The sequence below is a fragment of the Phyllostomus discolor genome, chromosome 6 (assembly GCF_004126475.2).
Source record: "Phyllostomus discolor isolate MPI-MPIP mPhyDis1 chromosome 6, mPhyDis1.pri.v3, whole genome shotgun sequence".
Classification (NCBI taxonomy): Eukaryota; Metazoa; Chordata; class Mammalia; order Chiroptera; family Phyllostomidae; genus Phyllostomus; species Phyllostomus discolor.
The window spans coordinates 25,235,147-25,248,934 of record NC_040908.2 but is presented as its reverse complement, the minus strand read 5'-3'; the positions used below and the strand labels follow the sequence as shown (position 1 = coordinate 25,248,934).

Sequence of the window (13,788 nt, the reverse complement as noted above, 5' to 3'; positions counted from 1 at the left end):
GCAGTGTTGGCTGTTGGGCCTGCTAGAGGTGGAGCACGGGATCAGTCTGGCTGTGCGTGGGTCGCCTCCAGCCAACCCGGGTACTCTGCCAGCTCACCCACAGCAGTAATGACAACAGGACTGGCCAGTATTTCCTAAGCACTCGCTGTTTGTGGACACTGGCTAAGACCTTTCTGTCGTGATTTCACACAATCACTCTAACACTCCTGTGAAGCAGATATTATTGATCTAAAATTTGCAGATGAGGACGTGGAGGCTCAGGGGTGTGTTACAGCCCAGATCACACAGTGAGCAAAAACCAGTCCTGCCAGAATTCCTCCAGAGCCTTGTCGGGGACCAGTGGCAACCTTGGAAAGAACCCATCTCCGGTGCCCTTCCCCTGGCATTGTACCTGAGGCTTCAGTTGGGTGAACAGATTACTTCCACACACTACACCTGGGTATGGCTGGCTGTGCAGTGGCATGGAAAGGACCTGGACTTTGGGGAGGTTGGTGGGGGGTGGGGGAATGGTTCTGGCTTGAGCAGGAAGGGGACAGAATGTACCCAGGAATTCAAAGATTTCCGGGGAGACAGGTGGCTACCTGTAAATGGCTATCTGGCGGGGGTGGGGGGGATTTCTGCGTCAGGCTTTCACTCACTATATCCCCTTCCTTTCAGGGCCCTCCATCACCTCTCTGTTCCCAGCTGCAAACGCCCTTCTCTCTGCAGGCCCCTGGCCAACTGTGCCCCCAGATACAGGTTCTGAGGCGTGACTCACCCATGAAGGGAGAAGCCATGTACTGTCCCTTCAGCCACCTGTGGGTGAGTCTTTCTAAAAAGGTTTCCTGGGCTTTGAACCTCCATTTAGTTTGTCACACACTCACAGTGAGTACATGCTCCCTCACTCTTAGATCGCTCTTGCTCCCACCTCCCCTCGGAGACAGGCTTGGAAGTTAGGGCTGCGTTTTAATGCTCTCCTGTGAGCTGGGCTTCAGTTTTCAGGTCTGTAAAACTGGAACAACCATTCCTCATGGAGGACAGAGACTGCCACTCTCCATGGACCAGTGAACCCCTTGCCTGGAAACTTCTAGAATCTCAGAAGGTAGTGCTGGGTTCATCCTCAGCTGTCTCTCTCCTCACGATCACACAGTCCCTGGGCCCTGTGACCCTCTCTGCTGACTGTAAGCAGTTTTTTTCTTTCCCTCTGGACTGCACGGCCCCCACAGGCCTTCCTATCTGCACCCTGTGGCACCTCCTGGGGCCAGTGTGTGAGGAGTCCCCTCCGGCTCTCGGAGCCCCACCGACTGCTGGGCAGCTGGAGAACAGAGGGCACGGGGCAGGCTGCACGTGGTGTGCGTGAAGTCAGCTGAGGAGAGAGGTCTGGAGGCTGATGAAAGCTGAGGCCCTCCTTGGAAGGTGGCGACTGCAGGGGCTCTGACCCTTTCCCCACCAGTCACCATGCCCGGGTGGCCAGAGGCAAGATGTGGGGTGTGTGGGTCAGGTGTAGTGGGGGTGGGGAGCAGCCCTGAGGGTCCAAGTGAGGCATCCATGATGAGGACTCCAGAGCTAATACCGGCTCCTCCATCACTTAGGACATTTTGCATTTGAGAAATTACACCAACCACATCTGTTGAGGAGAAATGGGGCTGAGTTAAAGTTTGGTTATTCTTTTCAAAGCTCTCAAAGGTTTGTGCACTTTGAGAATGATCTAGAAGCAGAAGAGGGTCCAGGAGAGAAGAGGTGAGGTTTCAGGTTAGAAGTCTTGCATCCACACTGGGGCTCTCCAGAGGCCTCAGCGTGATCTTCAGTTCAACCCTTACGTCCTTTTGCTCTGGGCTTCCGTACACTTGGGCCTTCCCCTGCTAGACCCTCCCTCCTAAAACCTCAAGGAGGGGGCTGGTCTTTTCTGAGGCCTTCCTTTCTCTTTACTGTCTGTATATTTCTTGCTCAGAGAAAGGCTCGGAAAAGGAACAGTGCCCATTGCCTTGTGGAGGGCAGTGGTGGAGATGGCCAGGCGCCAAGCCTGTGCGGAGCAAAGCTGACCTGATGGGGGGTAGCCTGGGGTCCCCTGAGATGCCTGACATGAGGACATCGCGGCTTTGGGTAAAGGCTCTATCTGTAAGAAGCGGGTGTGTGCTCAAATGCAAACCCCCTCAGGGGAAGGAGTCCCCTGGTCTTTTGTCAGGACATGGGTGTGGGCGGCCAAGAAGGGAGGTGGGCGCCGTTAACAGCAGGGCCTGAAAAGATGTTTTGCCAACTTCCGTGTTTGCCGTGGAGATTTCACTGCCTCAAAGGTCACCCCTCATGACATGCTGCCCCTCCCCACAAACATACACCGAAGACATAACCCAGGACCAGTAAGTCAGCCCAAGAAACTATGGCTTGGGAAGAGGCCTTGCCGTGAAATGTCATTTTATTAATTGACTTTTTTTTTTTACAAAAATAAACATTTTAATGAACAAGAAGTACAAAAGCTTCCGGATATACAAACTCCAGGAGGAGGGAGAGGCTGGTTTTGGCTGTTTTGCGGCTTTCACTGAAAGCAAATGAGGCAGAAAGGCCCCGGCCCCACCCCCACCCCAGGTCCTGGCTCAAAACGCAACCTGCTCCTCGACCCCACGTCTTGGCTCATACCATGCGTGCTCCACAGCCCCTGTCCCGGGGCTGGCGTATGAGAGACCCTGGTCAGGTGGCCAGAGGCGGCCTCCCCAGGTACAGAATCATCGACTTCCCGGAGCATCCCGTCCAGTCTCCTGTCCGGAGCTCAGCTGAGAGGACACTCCATGACCGATTGTCCTCACACAGCCCCTGCTAGGCCATGACACCTGCAGCAACAGCAGCAGCAGCAGCAGTTGGGGCTTTGGCTACATTCTCACACTACGAACACAGTGATGGAGCTGCCCACGGAACTGTCCCAGTGAGGGGCAGGGCCCCCAGGGAAGACCAGCCCGAGACTTGCTGGCAGCCCAGAGGGTTGGAGACGCGGTCAGCTCCCCACCCCAGGGATCCCTCGCCCTGGAGCCAGCAGTCCCACACTTAGACTGGCAAACTCACATTTCAACATTTGGCATTATTGCACATTGTCCTGTTCACCTTGGTCTGTCTGGGATGTCAGCCTTGTCTGCAGCGGCTCCTAGGTGACATGCAGTGCTGCTAGTGCAAGTCACTCCCTCCACAGGCAAGCCCAGCGGCGAGGATGGTCAGCTGGTCAGCTGAGCCCGCAGACAGGTCAGCCAGAGGCCCTCACATACGTGGTTTTGTTGAGGTCAGGGACCACATGGCTCCATCCTGTCTTGAAAAAGACCAGCTGCCGACCTGGGGGCAGAGGTGAGGGGTAAATAGGTCTGGATGTTTCTCTCCCTGGGGGCAGGACCTACGATGCCTGCCTTGAGGACACATATACTTGTCTCTTATCATCTCGGCCTTCTTGTCTTTGCATCATCTCTGGCTTCTGGCGGGGGTGGGGGGGCCACTACCTATCCATCTCTTCTGGGAAAGTCCAGTCACCTCCCTCACGATGTCCTGTCCTACCGCCTCACCTGTCCAGGTGGTCTGGTTGGTGACCACAAAGGCCCGGCACTGCGCATGGCTCTCACAGACGTCCACGGCCTCAGCCAGGCTGAACACAGAGAGGAGGCAGCCTCCGTGGTGGTAGGAGGGCCAGCAGCGGTAGTCTTCCTGGGGGATGGTGCTGTCTGGCAGGCGCTGGTACTCTGTGGGTTGGGGAACGGAGCTCAAATGAGAACTTTGTGTGCCCAGGGGTGAGGGCTTGGCTGCCTTCTGAAAAGGGCAGGAAGATTCATTTCCTAAGAGAAAGCTGAAATGCAGCCCAGTCCCCCTAGCATGGAGACGAGGGCAGCCAGCGCTCCAAAACTGGGCTGGCTGGCTCTTCAGTAAAGGCAGCGCTCAGATTTAGTTTTGGGGAGACACATATCTCCCCAATCTAAGAACACGCAACTGGCTCAGGCAGCACACGGTGATGGGCACATGTGAGGGATAAACACACACCCAGAGTCACTGGCTGTCTGGGTGGCTGCTGAGGTCAGGACACTTTGGGCATTTAGCTTGGGTTTCTCAGACTTCACATGTGATTCTCCAGGGAATACTGTTAAAATGCAGATTCCGATTCAGAAGGTCTAGGGCAGCCTTCTTCCTGGCCTTGGGGGAGAGGTTAGGCAGGCCCTTCAGATAAGGCGGCAGTGGGGGATTTTTGAAGTGAAGAGGCATGCAAATGAGTGTGATACATAAAAATTACTCTTTGGGAATCCACAGCTTGAGTGTCTGGGGAGAGGGCTGGAGGAAGAATCTGAGATCTCCGCATTGCACAGAACCACAGAGCGAGCCTCTGAAATCGGCCCAGTCAGGAGGCAGGCTTGGCTCAGCTGCAGACTGCTCAGTCACCTCTCACCCGAGCAACTGCCCGGAGTCTTTCCCACTGCCTGGGGACCCTGCTCTGCATTGACAGTGCCGGAGCCCTGGGCCTCAGGCCACCCCACCCTCCTGCCTCCTTCCTCTACCAGGGACTAGACCAAAGTCCAGGGCTGGCTGTGATTTACAGCCCCATAAACGGCGTCCTCAGGGACAGAGCCAGCCATTGTTCACCTCGTTAAACTTTATTTACAGGGCTAACGAGGGCTCCCCTACCCTTAAGACTGGCCGGAGCTCCTTGAATATGGAGGCTGCTCACCCCTCGCCCCACCGGCCAACCATGCTAAATCCCATGGCCTCAGCTAGGGACCGCAGCTCTAAACAGTGACCAGGATCCTCCCCCTGCTCCGGGGCTTCCTTGCTGGTTTCAGTGTGGAGCCCCCTCTACCTCCAGCTGCTGCCCTCCTAGCCCCAGAAGCGGAGAGAAAGGCAAGAGAAGCAAACATATATTGTGTTCCAGCTGTGGAATAGGAACTGGGTTAATTGCTTTCACACACTTCATCTGCTATTTAAACCCCGTAAGAATTTTGTGAGCTAGGTAACATTAAACCCAATTCACAGATGGGGAAAGTGAAGCTCAAGGCGTAACTTGCTCAAAGGCACAGACTGCACATAGTACAGTCTGGAGTCACTCAGAGAAGGGGTGTCAATGCCAACCCCCCCCCCACCCAGTTTAAGGGCCAAGTTCTAGTTCTAGTTCAGCCAGAGATGAGACTCCGAGTGAAGGCTGCACAGTCAGCAGTCTGTGTATCATGCCAAGTGAGTCTCAGAGGGGGCATGAGCCACTTAGTCCAATCAGTGGGACTGGTCAACCCCCCACCTATTTCCCATTTCCCCAGCCCCTGGATCCCTGCGCGGGCTACTCACCAGCTCTGCTGCCCGCGGTGGAGTTCTGCAGATACTGGCCGCTCCGGTACAGATGCAGCACCTTCTCCAGCTGGGCCAGGGTCTCATCCACCCCCCACGTGAGCTCACCTGCAGGGTGCAGTGTGGCTGTGAGAGGGGACGTGGGCTCCTACTCCTCCCCTCGGTAGGCAGCCAGCTGCCTCTCCCTCTGTCCCTCTGGAGCCGGGCCCAGATGACTGGTGGACTGGGGAGGAACTCTGCCACAGCATGCCACTTTGGGAAACGATGGCTTCTGGACCGTGTGCTGTCCTAGGTCATTCTTGTCCCCACACCGGCTGGGGGAGGGTCGGGGTGATGGGAAGCAGATGGGCCCTGGAGAGCTCACCTGTGGCGTTGACAATGCTATCCAGCAGAGGCCGCAGTGAGGGGGGGGCACTGTGGGGAAGGAGGTATGTGAAGAAAAACCTGGGGTGGAGAGAAACCAGGGGCTCAGCGGGCCAGCCTCTGGGGACACATCCTTCCTCTCAGCCAATGTGGGAGAGAACCCCGATCTCTCCAGGGAGCCTGATCCCTCAGGCCAACGAGGCAGATCCCCAGTGTGTACATGGAATCTACTCAGGCGCAGCCTTGGAGTCTGGGTGCATGCTGAGGCCACAGCAAACCTACCAAACACATCAGAGGTCCGTTTTCCCCACCCCTCAGCCCCTCACTACCCCCCAGCTGACCTGTGTCGGAGCAGCCCCGTGGCTGGGGCCCAGACTAGGGGAGGAGGGGCAGTGTCAGTGTCACCAGCCCTAAGCTCTAAGTCTGAGACTATTTTAAGAAGCCTCCAGCTGCTGCCCCTAGCCCAGATTCTCCCTGGAGCTATTTTTAGCCTCACCATCAGGAGCCTGAATGTTCCCTTCTTGACTGGTAGAAGCCTTTTCCCCTCCCTGCTCCTCCACTGGCCAAGGCTGAGCCTCCCACTCTGTCCGGCCTCCTGGACCTCGCGTGGGGGTGCTCTCCCAGCCATGCCATCCCAGGCCCTCTCCCCCCACTGGCTTTCCTGAGTAGGGGGTGGAGGTCACCTGTAGGCATTATAGAGGTTGCGCTTCTCATTCATGCCCTCGCACCAGCCCTGCGCTGAGCAGGGCAAAGTGAAGTTCCTGGCCGGAAACTCGAGGACGCAGTCGGCGCTGCTCGAGCACGGTGTCTCCTCCACGCGTGCGTCATCCAGATCTGTCACCTTCAGCTCCCCATCCACCAAGACGAACTGCCGGGGGCGGAAGTCCAGCAGAGTGACCGAGCCCAGCGGGGAGTGGGCCAGGTGGTGGAGAAGGCGGCCCAGGCTCAGGCAGATCTGAGGGGCAGACACAGGGCTGCTCACTGCCTCTGTCCTGGGAGGGGACCAGGGGACTTCAGGGCTCCCTCCTTTGGAACTCCAGACTTAGCTCAGGGGGGCCTGGCCTTTCTTTTAAAGGCCCCAGTGCTCACCCAGGACTGAGACCAGGGGCCCTAAAGAGCAAGCCAGAGGTTTTTTATTAACCCTTGGCTGGCCTGACCCTCAAGGTAACAATGGAGTGAGTGGGCGGTGGGCAGCAGGGATGCCTGGGGATAATGGGTCCCCTCCCTGAAACTGCATCCCGATTGTAGCTTTAGTCCAGTGCCAGGAAAGAGGAGGAGAGTCCAGATGGCTTTAACGTGTTTCCTAGTCCTAGGACACTGACCCTTCTGCAACCAAGCTGAAAGTGTATGTGGGGGAGAGTGTGTGTGTGGGTGTGTGTGAATAGCCGAAGCACAGAAAACGCCTGGGTCCTCTATCTCTTGCTTCTTTTTTTTTAACCCTTTGGCTGGTGGCTGAGTCAGCTTTGCTCCATCCCTCCCTCCCTCTCCCTCTGCTGAGGAGGAGTTGAAGCTACTCTGGAGGGCTGGCCTTCTAAGGGAGAACCATTCCAGCGAAGAGCCCAGCGCCCAGCCCTCCTTCCTGCTCACTCGGAATCGATCCTCCCAGGACGTCTGTAGCAGCTGGATCATCTCCACAGGGGCGCCCAGCTCTGTGATGGTGGTCAGGGTGTCCGGGATGTCCTCGCTGTCCTGGTAGCAGTAGCCATAGAGCTGGGGGAGGCCCAGGGTGGGTCATTAGGTCCCAGGCTGGGGGGTGGGGTGAGGACAGAGAAGGGATAGGCTATCCTATGCCCCCTCTGCCACCATTCCTCCTCCTGGGCCCTTCCTAGGCTTTTGTGTCAGCTGGGGTCAGAAGAGAGGAGAAGCGTTGCCTGGGAAGCCTGCCTTCTATCCCTGTGCCCGGGTTCCCACTGACAGCATCAGCCGCTTACCTCTTGCCACGCAGGCAAATGGGCCAGTCTGGCCACCATGTGTTAACTATGAGTTTAACTAAATGTTTTACAGGCATAACTCAATTCTTATAATGACCTCAAATGAACATAGTTGGTACTATTATAATAGGTACTATTATCATTCCCAATTTACAAGTGAGCAAAGCAACTCAGAGAGGTTAAGTTACTGGCACAAGGTCACACAGCTAATGAATTCAGGAACCAGGATTCAAATTCATTCCACTGATTCTACAACTGGGTTCTTTCCAAGAATACCGTTGGCTAATCAACAAGCCAGTAAATGGTTATTGCATCTCCTTCCCTGTTCCAATCGTTGCCCATTTCTCATCATTTCCACTTCGTTGGCAGTTTCACTTTGTTTTCTGCCGAGGTCTTGTGGGAGGAAAAGCAAGCTCCCTCGGGACTGGTAACAAGCATTAAGAAAAAAGAAGCTAAGGGGCATGTCCCTGGGTGTTCTCCACACATGTTGGTGGGTGGGGGCCACATGGGGCCACATGCATCGGTGGGGGTGGTAGTGAGGCACGGTCCCCGGGGAAAGGTCAGTTCTTGGGGACATGGTCACAAAGGCCGGCCCACCCCATAAGCTCTGCAGAGGAGCGTGGTATAGCTCAGCTGCTCAGGGGCTTCTGGAAAGCCCAGCCTGACTTTGTCACTAACACCTAAACCAGCGTCCACAGAGAACCCGGCTTCCCCTGGCCTTGCCCACCACACTGCACATCAGCTGGGGACAGACTGTGCCCGAAACCGCCAGCATCCTGTGGGGTAGGAACACAAAGGCTGAGCTGTCCAGGCCAGAGCAGGAAGAAAGGAGAGTTGCACAGTGGGGGTGAGGGTGGCAGGGTCAGGCAAGCCCATGAGCTAGGTGTCCCTGCACATTGTCACCCTTCATGCCATCATTCACACCCTTCCTGGCTCTGCTCTGGGCCCTCACATGCCCCCTTCCACCCCAGGAGTGCCCTTGCAGCTCCCTGTCCCTGCAGCCGGCTGTCCTAGCCCTGCTGGCATGAGGGAAGGCACCAACACCGCCTGCCATCAGACCATGAGGGCTTCGACTTGGGGGACGTGGGGGCAGTCCCAGGCACCCTCTTCTTCCCTCTCTCTCCACCCCCCACCTCCCTCCCCAATCAGCCCAGGGAGGCCCCAGACCCTGGTGGGGAGGGGGAAGGTAAGGAGAGCGGCCCTGGGGCCTGGTTCTCATTTTCTTGCCCAGAGTCTGAGCCTTTGTGGGAAACTTCTGAAGGTTATTAAACACCCGGAGGTCATTAAATGCGCTGTTAACGAGGTATTAATCAACACCCCTCAGGAAAAAATAAAAAGACACCATTAACCCCCCCACCACCACCCCCAGGAAGCGTGAGGCTGAGCATTTCAGTCGCATCTTTTGTTCATTTGGGAGAAGAAATATACTCCAGCAGGGCCAGAATCTGGGTCCAGGCAGGGCTGGGGCCTCCCAGGACAACGGGGGGAGGGGGAGGGGAGGGAAGACCCTTGTGCCCTTTGACCCTGGGCTACAGCAGCATCTATCACGTGAGGGAGACTCTGTGTGTGTGTGTGTGTGTGTGTGTGTGTGTGTATCGGGGTCACAGAAGAGGGGTAGAGGAATCTTGCTCAGGCAGTCTCCGGAGGCCACAGCAAGGCGCTGGAAGGTGCCCTGTGGGACATGCCACCCTGGGCATTTTTTATTAGGACCCAAAGCACCCACTTTGGGGCCACCAGAGACGGGGAGAGGGACTCTGGTGGCCCATGGGAGTGGGAACTCTAAGAAAAGCGTTCTCTGTCTCCTCCCCAGTTTGACAAACAGTCAAATGGTTTTGAAATTTCTAAATGATTACGAGGTATTAAAATGACATTATTTCTAGTTCCCTGCACACCCTCACGGAAGCCTCCTGAGCAGGAAGACCCCATGGCATGCTTCCCTGGCAGCAGAGGTGGCACTGCTGAAGAAGCCAGAGGGACACTGGGCTGGGGGCTGGGGAATAAAAGGGGGAGACCCACTCCCCAAGCAGTCCCTGAACTCACACTAAGAGACCACTGCTTTCCTGTGATGGTAGCTTTTCATCCATCCCCTGACAGAAAGGACCTGGGACCTTACCCAGCATATAACATGTGCCCTAGGGCAACTAACCCCAGCCTCTGACCCTGAGAGTAGCACAGCCAACCCCAGACACAGCCAGTCTTGGTTTAGTGAGGGAATGGGTAAAAATTATTCAGCTGTAATTTTTTTCTTTGGCACCTTGAGATTTGGGCTGGGGCCTGGTATTACAGTGGAGGCCCATTCTGTGGTACGTATGGGGGTGCTTAGCTGGATGCTTGTCAGGAGGACGTTTGGGTTGGGTGAGGGAGGGAGGGAGAAAGTTCCTTAAGAGACAAGAAAGCACATCAAACTTCAAACCTGTCCAAGGGCGGGGAGGGTCTTGAGTCAATTAACACTAATGTCCTGCTAAGTCACTCAAAACCTTGTCCACTGACTCAGAATCTGGCTGACACCCCAGGGTTTCCAAAAAGCAGGGGCTTTCCAAGAGCCCCTGGAAGCGAAGAGAACAAAATCCTCCCAGTTAGAGTGGCCACGTAACCAGCCACTCGCTCCCTTAAGCTCCAGACGCAGTGTCAGCCATGCAACCAGCCATAACTACCCACAACTGCTGGCTCTGCCCACCCTCCAGCGACGCCACTAGTTCAGAGCCCAGAACTCAGTCCCAAGTGTCTGACCAGGGCTGGGGAGACTGAGAACCAGTAGGACTATACACAACTCTTTGGCCTACCAATCCTATTCTGCATATTCTTCAACGCCCGCCTAGGCCTGGGGTCCATCTCACTCCTGAGGAAAGGGGAAGGGACTGGAGTTTCTAGAGTTTCTAATCAGTTTCGCTGGGTGCAGAAAGGTTCGTTTGAGTGGTCTAGGAGGTGGAAGGTGTGGGCAAGTTTCCTCCACGGCAGAGTCTGCACGCACGATAGTCTACTAGGCCAAGAGCAGTCAGGGATTCCCTTCTCTGTCTACGCAGACATGTGCTAAGGGAACAGTTTGTCTAATCCTAGGGCCAACTCAAGGACAGAGAACTAGCAGGGAGGAGGATGTGGTTGTGGGTTGTGTCAGGGCAGTGCTGGGACTATGACAGGCCCCCTCTCTTAGTCTAGTCTGGAGGGGACAAGGTGGGGGGGTCTCATCTTTCCCCTCTGCCCCCAGCGAACAGAAGAGACAGAATCCCATTTAATAGAAACTTGGGCATCTGGCGTTCTCAGTCTTGGCCACGTTTGCTCAAATAATGGGACCCTCAGACTGCAGGCCCTGGGCCTGTCCCCTGGACACTGAGCTGAGACCCCAAGGCTTCCCCAGGGGCTCAAGGGCCCACTGTAAGGTCCAGAGAACCCCAGGATCATTTCTGGGAAGGGGTGTGCACTTTCCCGACTACTACCCAATCCCCTCCCCGCCGTCCAGGGATTTCTGGATGGAGTAAAGGGTGGGGATGTTCTTTGGGAATCAAGCTGGACACAGGGTCTCTTTCTAGTCCTTCCCAACCCCACTGCTGTCCCACGCCACCTTCAAAGCCAGACAAGTCACTGCTTGGAAGGTGAGAGAAATGGAGTTCAGATTCCACCAAGAAAGAGGACCCTATCGCTGCAGCTGGGGTCTTGACTCAGGGATGACTGCTGTCCTGTGCCTGGGCTTGGGGTTATTTCCTGAAGCAGGGTTCTACATCCTCATGACCTCACCCCCAAGTTGGGACCCTCTGCCTTCCAGAGATACGGTGTGGAGCCAGAGAAGCCCAGGGGTCCCTGTTGCAGAGCACGCCCACCCCAAACTGAGAGGTGGGGTAGTATGGTGGGAAGTAGCCACGGTCCAGGTTCTGCTTCTAGCTTAATCTGGGCACAATCACTGGGGTTCCGTTCTTTTTTTCCCTTCCTATAAAACCAAGGGTTCTTTTCCAGCCGGAGGGACCGGACCTGAGCACGTCCAGCCAGCACCCTTACCCCCGCACCCTCACCCTCGTACCTGCAGCACGTTGGGGTGCCGCAGCCGCTCCAGCAGCACCATCTCCTTGAGTAGCTTGTGGGCCGCCAGCCGATAGCAGCCCCTCCGTGCCCCGAACTCGCGCACGCAGCTACCCAGGTCGTGGCCGCTGAAGTCCACCGCCTTGAGCGCCACCGCGGCGCCGCCGGGCAGGCGGACCCGGTACACGGCCTTGGTATAGCCGGAGCCCACGTACTGTGTGCCGGACACGTTGCGGAGCGCGGCGCAGCCCAGGCGCGGGACCGGGTCCGGAGACCCCGGTCCGGGAGCCGGGGGCCAGCCCGGGGCGCCGTCGGGCAGGGGCCGGGCCCGCGGGGGCCGGGGACGCTGCAGGCCCGGCCCGCCCGGAGCCAGGTCCATCAAGCGCCGCCGCTCCGGCCGGCCGGCCCCGGGCGCGGGGCCCCCACGGGAATAGCGCTGCACCTCCTCGTAGCGCGCTCGGATCTGCCGGGCCAGCTCCCCGCGGCCCCCGCGACGGCCCGGGCCCGGGGCTGGGGAGGGCCCTGGGGACTGGCCTGGCCGCGGAGGCTCGGAGCCCGGTGCGAAGAGCACGTTGAGGACGGAGCCCAGCAGGAAGGAGGCGCAGAAACCCGCGGCCACCGCCACCCGCCGGCGCCGCATCGCTCCCCTCCCCCCCGGCCGGCCGGCCCCGCGCGGCTCCCCGGGCCCCGGCCCCGGGAGGCTCAGGCTCCGAGGCGGCTCCGCTCTGCGCCCCACCGGCCCCCTGCCCAGCTCGTGCGCATGGCCCCGGCGGCCCCGACCCCGGCCCCGGCCCCTCGCGGGCGGCACATCGGCCTGACACTTGCCTCCCTCCCGCCCTGCCCCCGCCGCTTATAAGGCCCGGAGCCGCCCCCGCCTCCGCCCCCTCCGCCTCCGCCTCCCAGCTCCCGGCCCGAGAGCGTCCTCGGCACCGCCTCCTCCGGCCTCCCGGCCCGGCCTTCCCCGCTGACTGACAGCGGGACCTCCTCCCGCGGCCGTCCCGGCCTGGGAAGCGGCGCAGAGGCGGCTTCGGCCCTGCCCAGCCGAGGCCCCCTGAACTCCGGCGGGGGAGAGGGGGAGGGGCCGGCGGCGGCCCCTCCAGGCGCGGGGCTCCGGGCCCAGAGGGAGGGAGGATAACGGGGCCGTGGCTGCCGGATAACGGGACCGGGAGGCGGGTAACGGAGCCGGGTGGGCGGGGTGGGGTGGTAGAAAAGGGGCGAGGGCGCAGGTAACGGACTCCGGCGGGGACGAACGACTGGGTCCGGGGTGCTGGAGACCCGTGTGATGCCGGAGCGCCCTCCCTGGGACCCGGGGCCGGGGCCCGAGGGGGTGCAGGGAATGCGCGTGGGTCCCGCCTCCAGCTGGTGGGGCTGGGGGTGGCGGCTCCTCGCCCAGTCCCGGATTCGCGGGCGGGGTGGGAGTGGGGAGGAGGCGGCAAGAAACTTGCACCTGCGAGCGCGCGTGGGACGGGAACTCTGGGATCAGAGGAATAACCATGAGATTTTCGGAGATGCCCTGTTCAACCTCCTCTACCAAGTCTTTCTGATTTCTGGTTTTCCTTCTCCCAAACTCCCTCTCCGCCTCCAGATCCGCGCAGTCAGACGCGGTCAGCCGCGAATCACGAACTATATGCATGCTAGTAGTTTCTGCGAAGAGTGCGTTTTTACCCACGGACGTGCGTGGTCCAGACTGCGGAATGTGGCGTTGGTGCGTCTGAAGAGGCAGGCCCCTGTGTCGGAGGAAGGGAGTGGGTACTTTGTGTGCAAGTTGGTGCTGACTTCACCAGAACCTCTGGTCCCTCCTCCTCCCTCCCTGATTGCATCATTAGTGCTAATTGAGGGGCTTTCACACGCCAGTGCATTAGCTGTTTGGAGTGAACTCCCCCTCCTGGGAGAGATAAGCCTCTGCCCCTCCCCCTCGCAGCCTTCCCCTTCCCCACCGCCCTGGAACTGTCCACCTAGATCCTCTCCTGTTCCTGGGCACCTTCCTCTCTCCCTCTGGCCCCGGACTGACGAATTTCCTTCTTCCTCGTAGTGTCCAAGATCGCCTAAAGAGGAGAGTGGGGAGCGGGGGGAGGGCCCAGAGCCTCCCTTCTAGTGGGGTGTCAGGGTGGGGAGATTTTCCTGCAGAGGCCGCAAAGAATCTGTCGTTCCAAAGAATGCAGAGCCGTTGTGATGAGCCGCTGGACAGGAATCTCTTTTGGACGTGGAA

At 58.4% G+C, this 13,788-nt stretch overlaps 1 protein-coding gene across 2 annotated transcripts; it reads right to left on the bottom strand.

Moving 5' to 3' along the window:
• Positions 1–2,374: 2,374 nt before the first annotated feature.
• On the bottom strand, positions 2,375–12,374 carry PKDCC (protein kinase domain containing, cytoplasmic). Of its 2 annotated transcripts, none has more exons than XR_004903642.1 (7): positions 11,581–12,374; positions 7,225–7,347; positions 6,321–6,592; positions 5,639–5,718; positions 5,275–5,382; positions 3,519–3,759; positions 2,375–3,294 (listed from the first exon to the last, which is right to left on the bottom strand). XR_004903642.1 is itself a non-coding variant. In XM_028517184.2 (7 exons), the coding sequence occupies exons 1-7, from the start codon at positions 12,217–12,219 to the stop codon at positions 3,209–3,211; spliced, it is 1,482 nt and encodes a 493-aa protein (XP_028372985.1). In that variant the 5' UTR covers positions 12,220–12,374; the 3' UTR covers positions 2,375–3,208. The 2 variants fall into 2 exon arrangements, 1 of the variants encoding a protein (XP_028372985.1); XM_028517184.2 differs by having other exon boundaries at positions 3,519–3,692.
• Positions 12,375–13,788: the final 1,414 nt, after the last annotated feature.

Bases quoted from the DNA above. Each gene is read 5' to 3' on its own strand.
- PKDCC (XM_028517184.2), bottom strand. From the start codon at position 12,219: ATGCGGCGCCGGCGGGTGGCGGTGGCCGCGGGTTTCTGCGCCTCCTTC. The intron at 6,593-7,224 runs GTGAGCAGGAAG...TCTGCCCCTCAG, and splicing joins CCTGGGAGGATCGATTCCGA to ATCTGCCTGAGCCTGGGCCG. The intron at 5,719-6,320 runs GTGACCTCCACC...TCTCCACCCCAG, and splicing joins AACCTCTATAATGCCTACAG to GTTTTTCTTCACATACCTCC.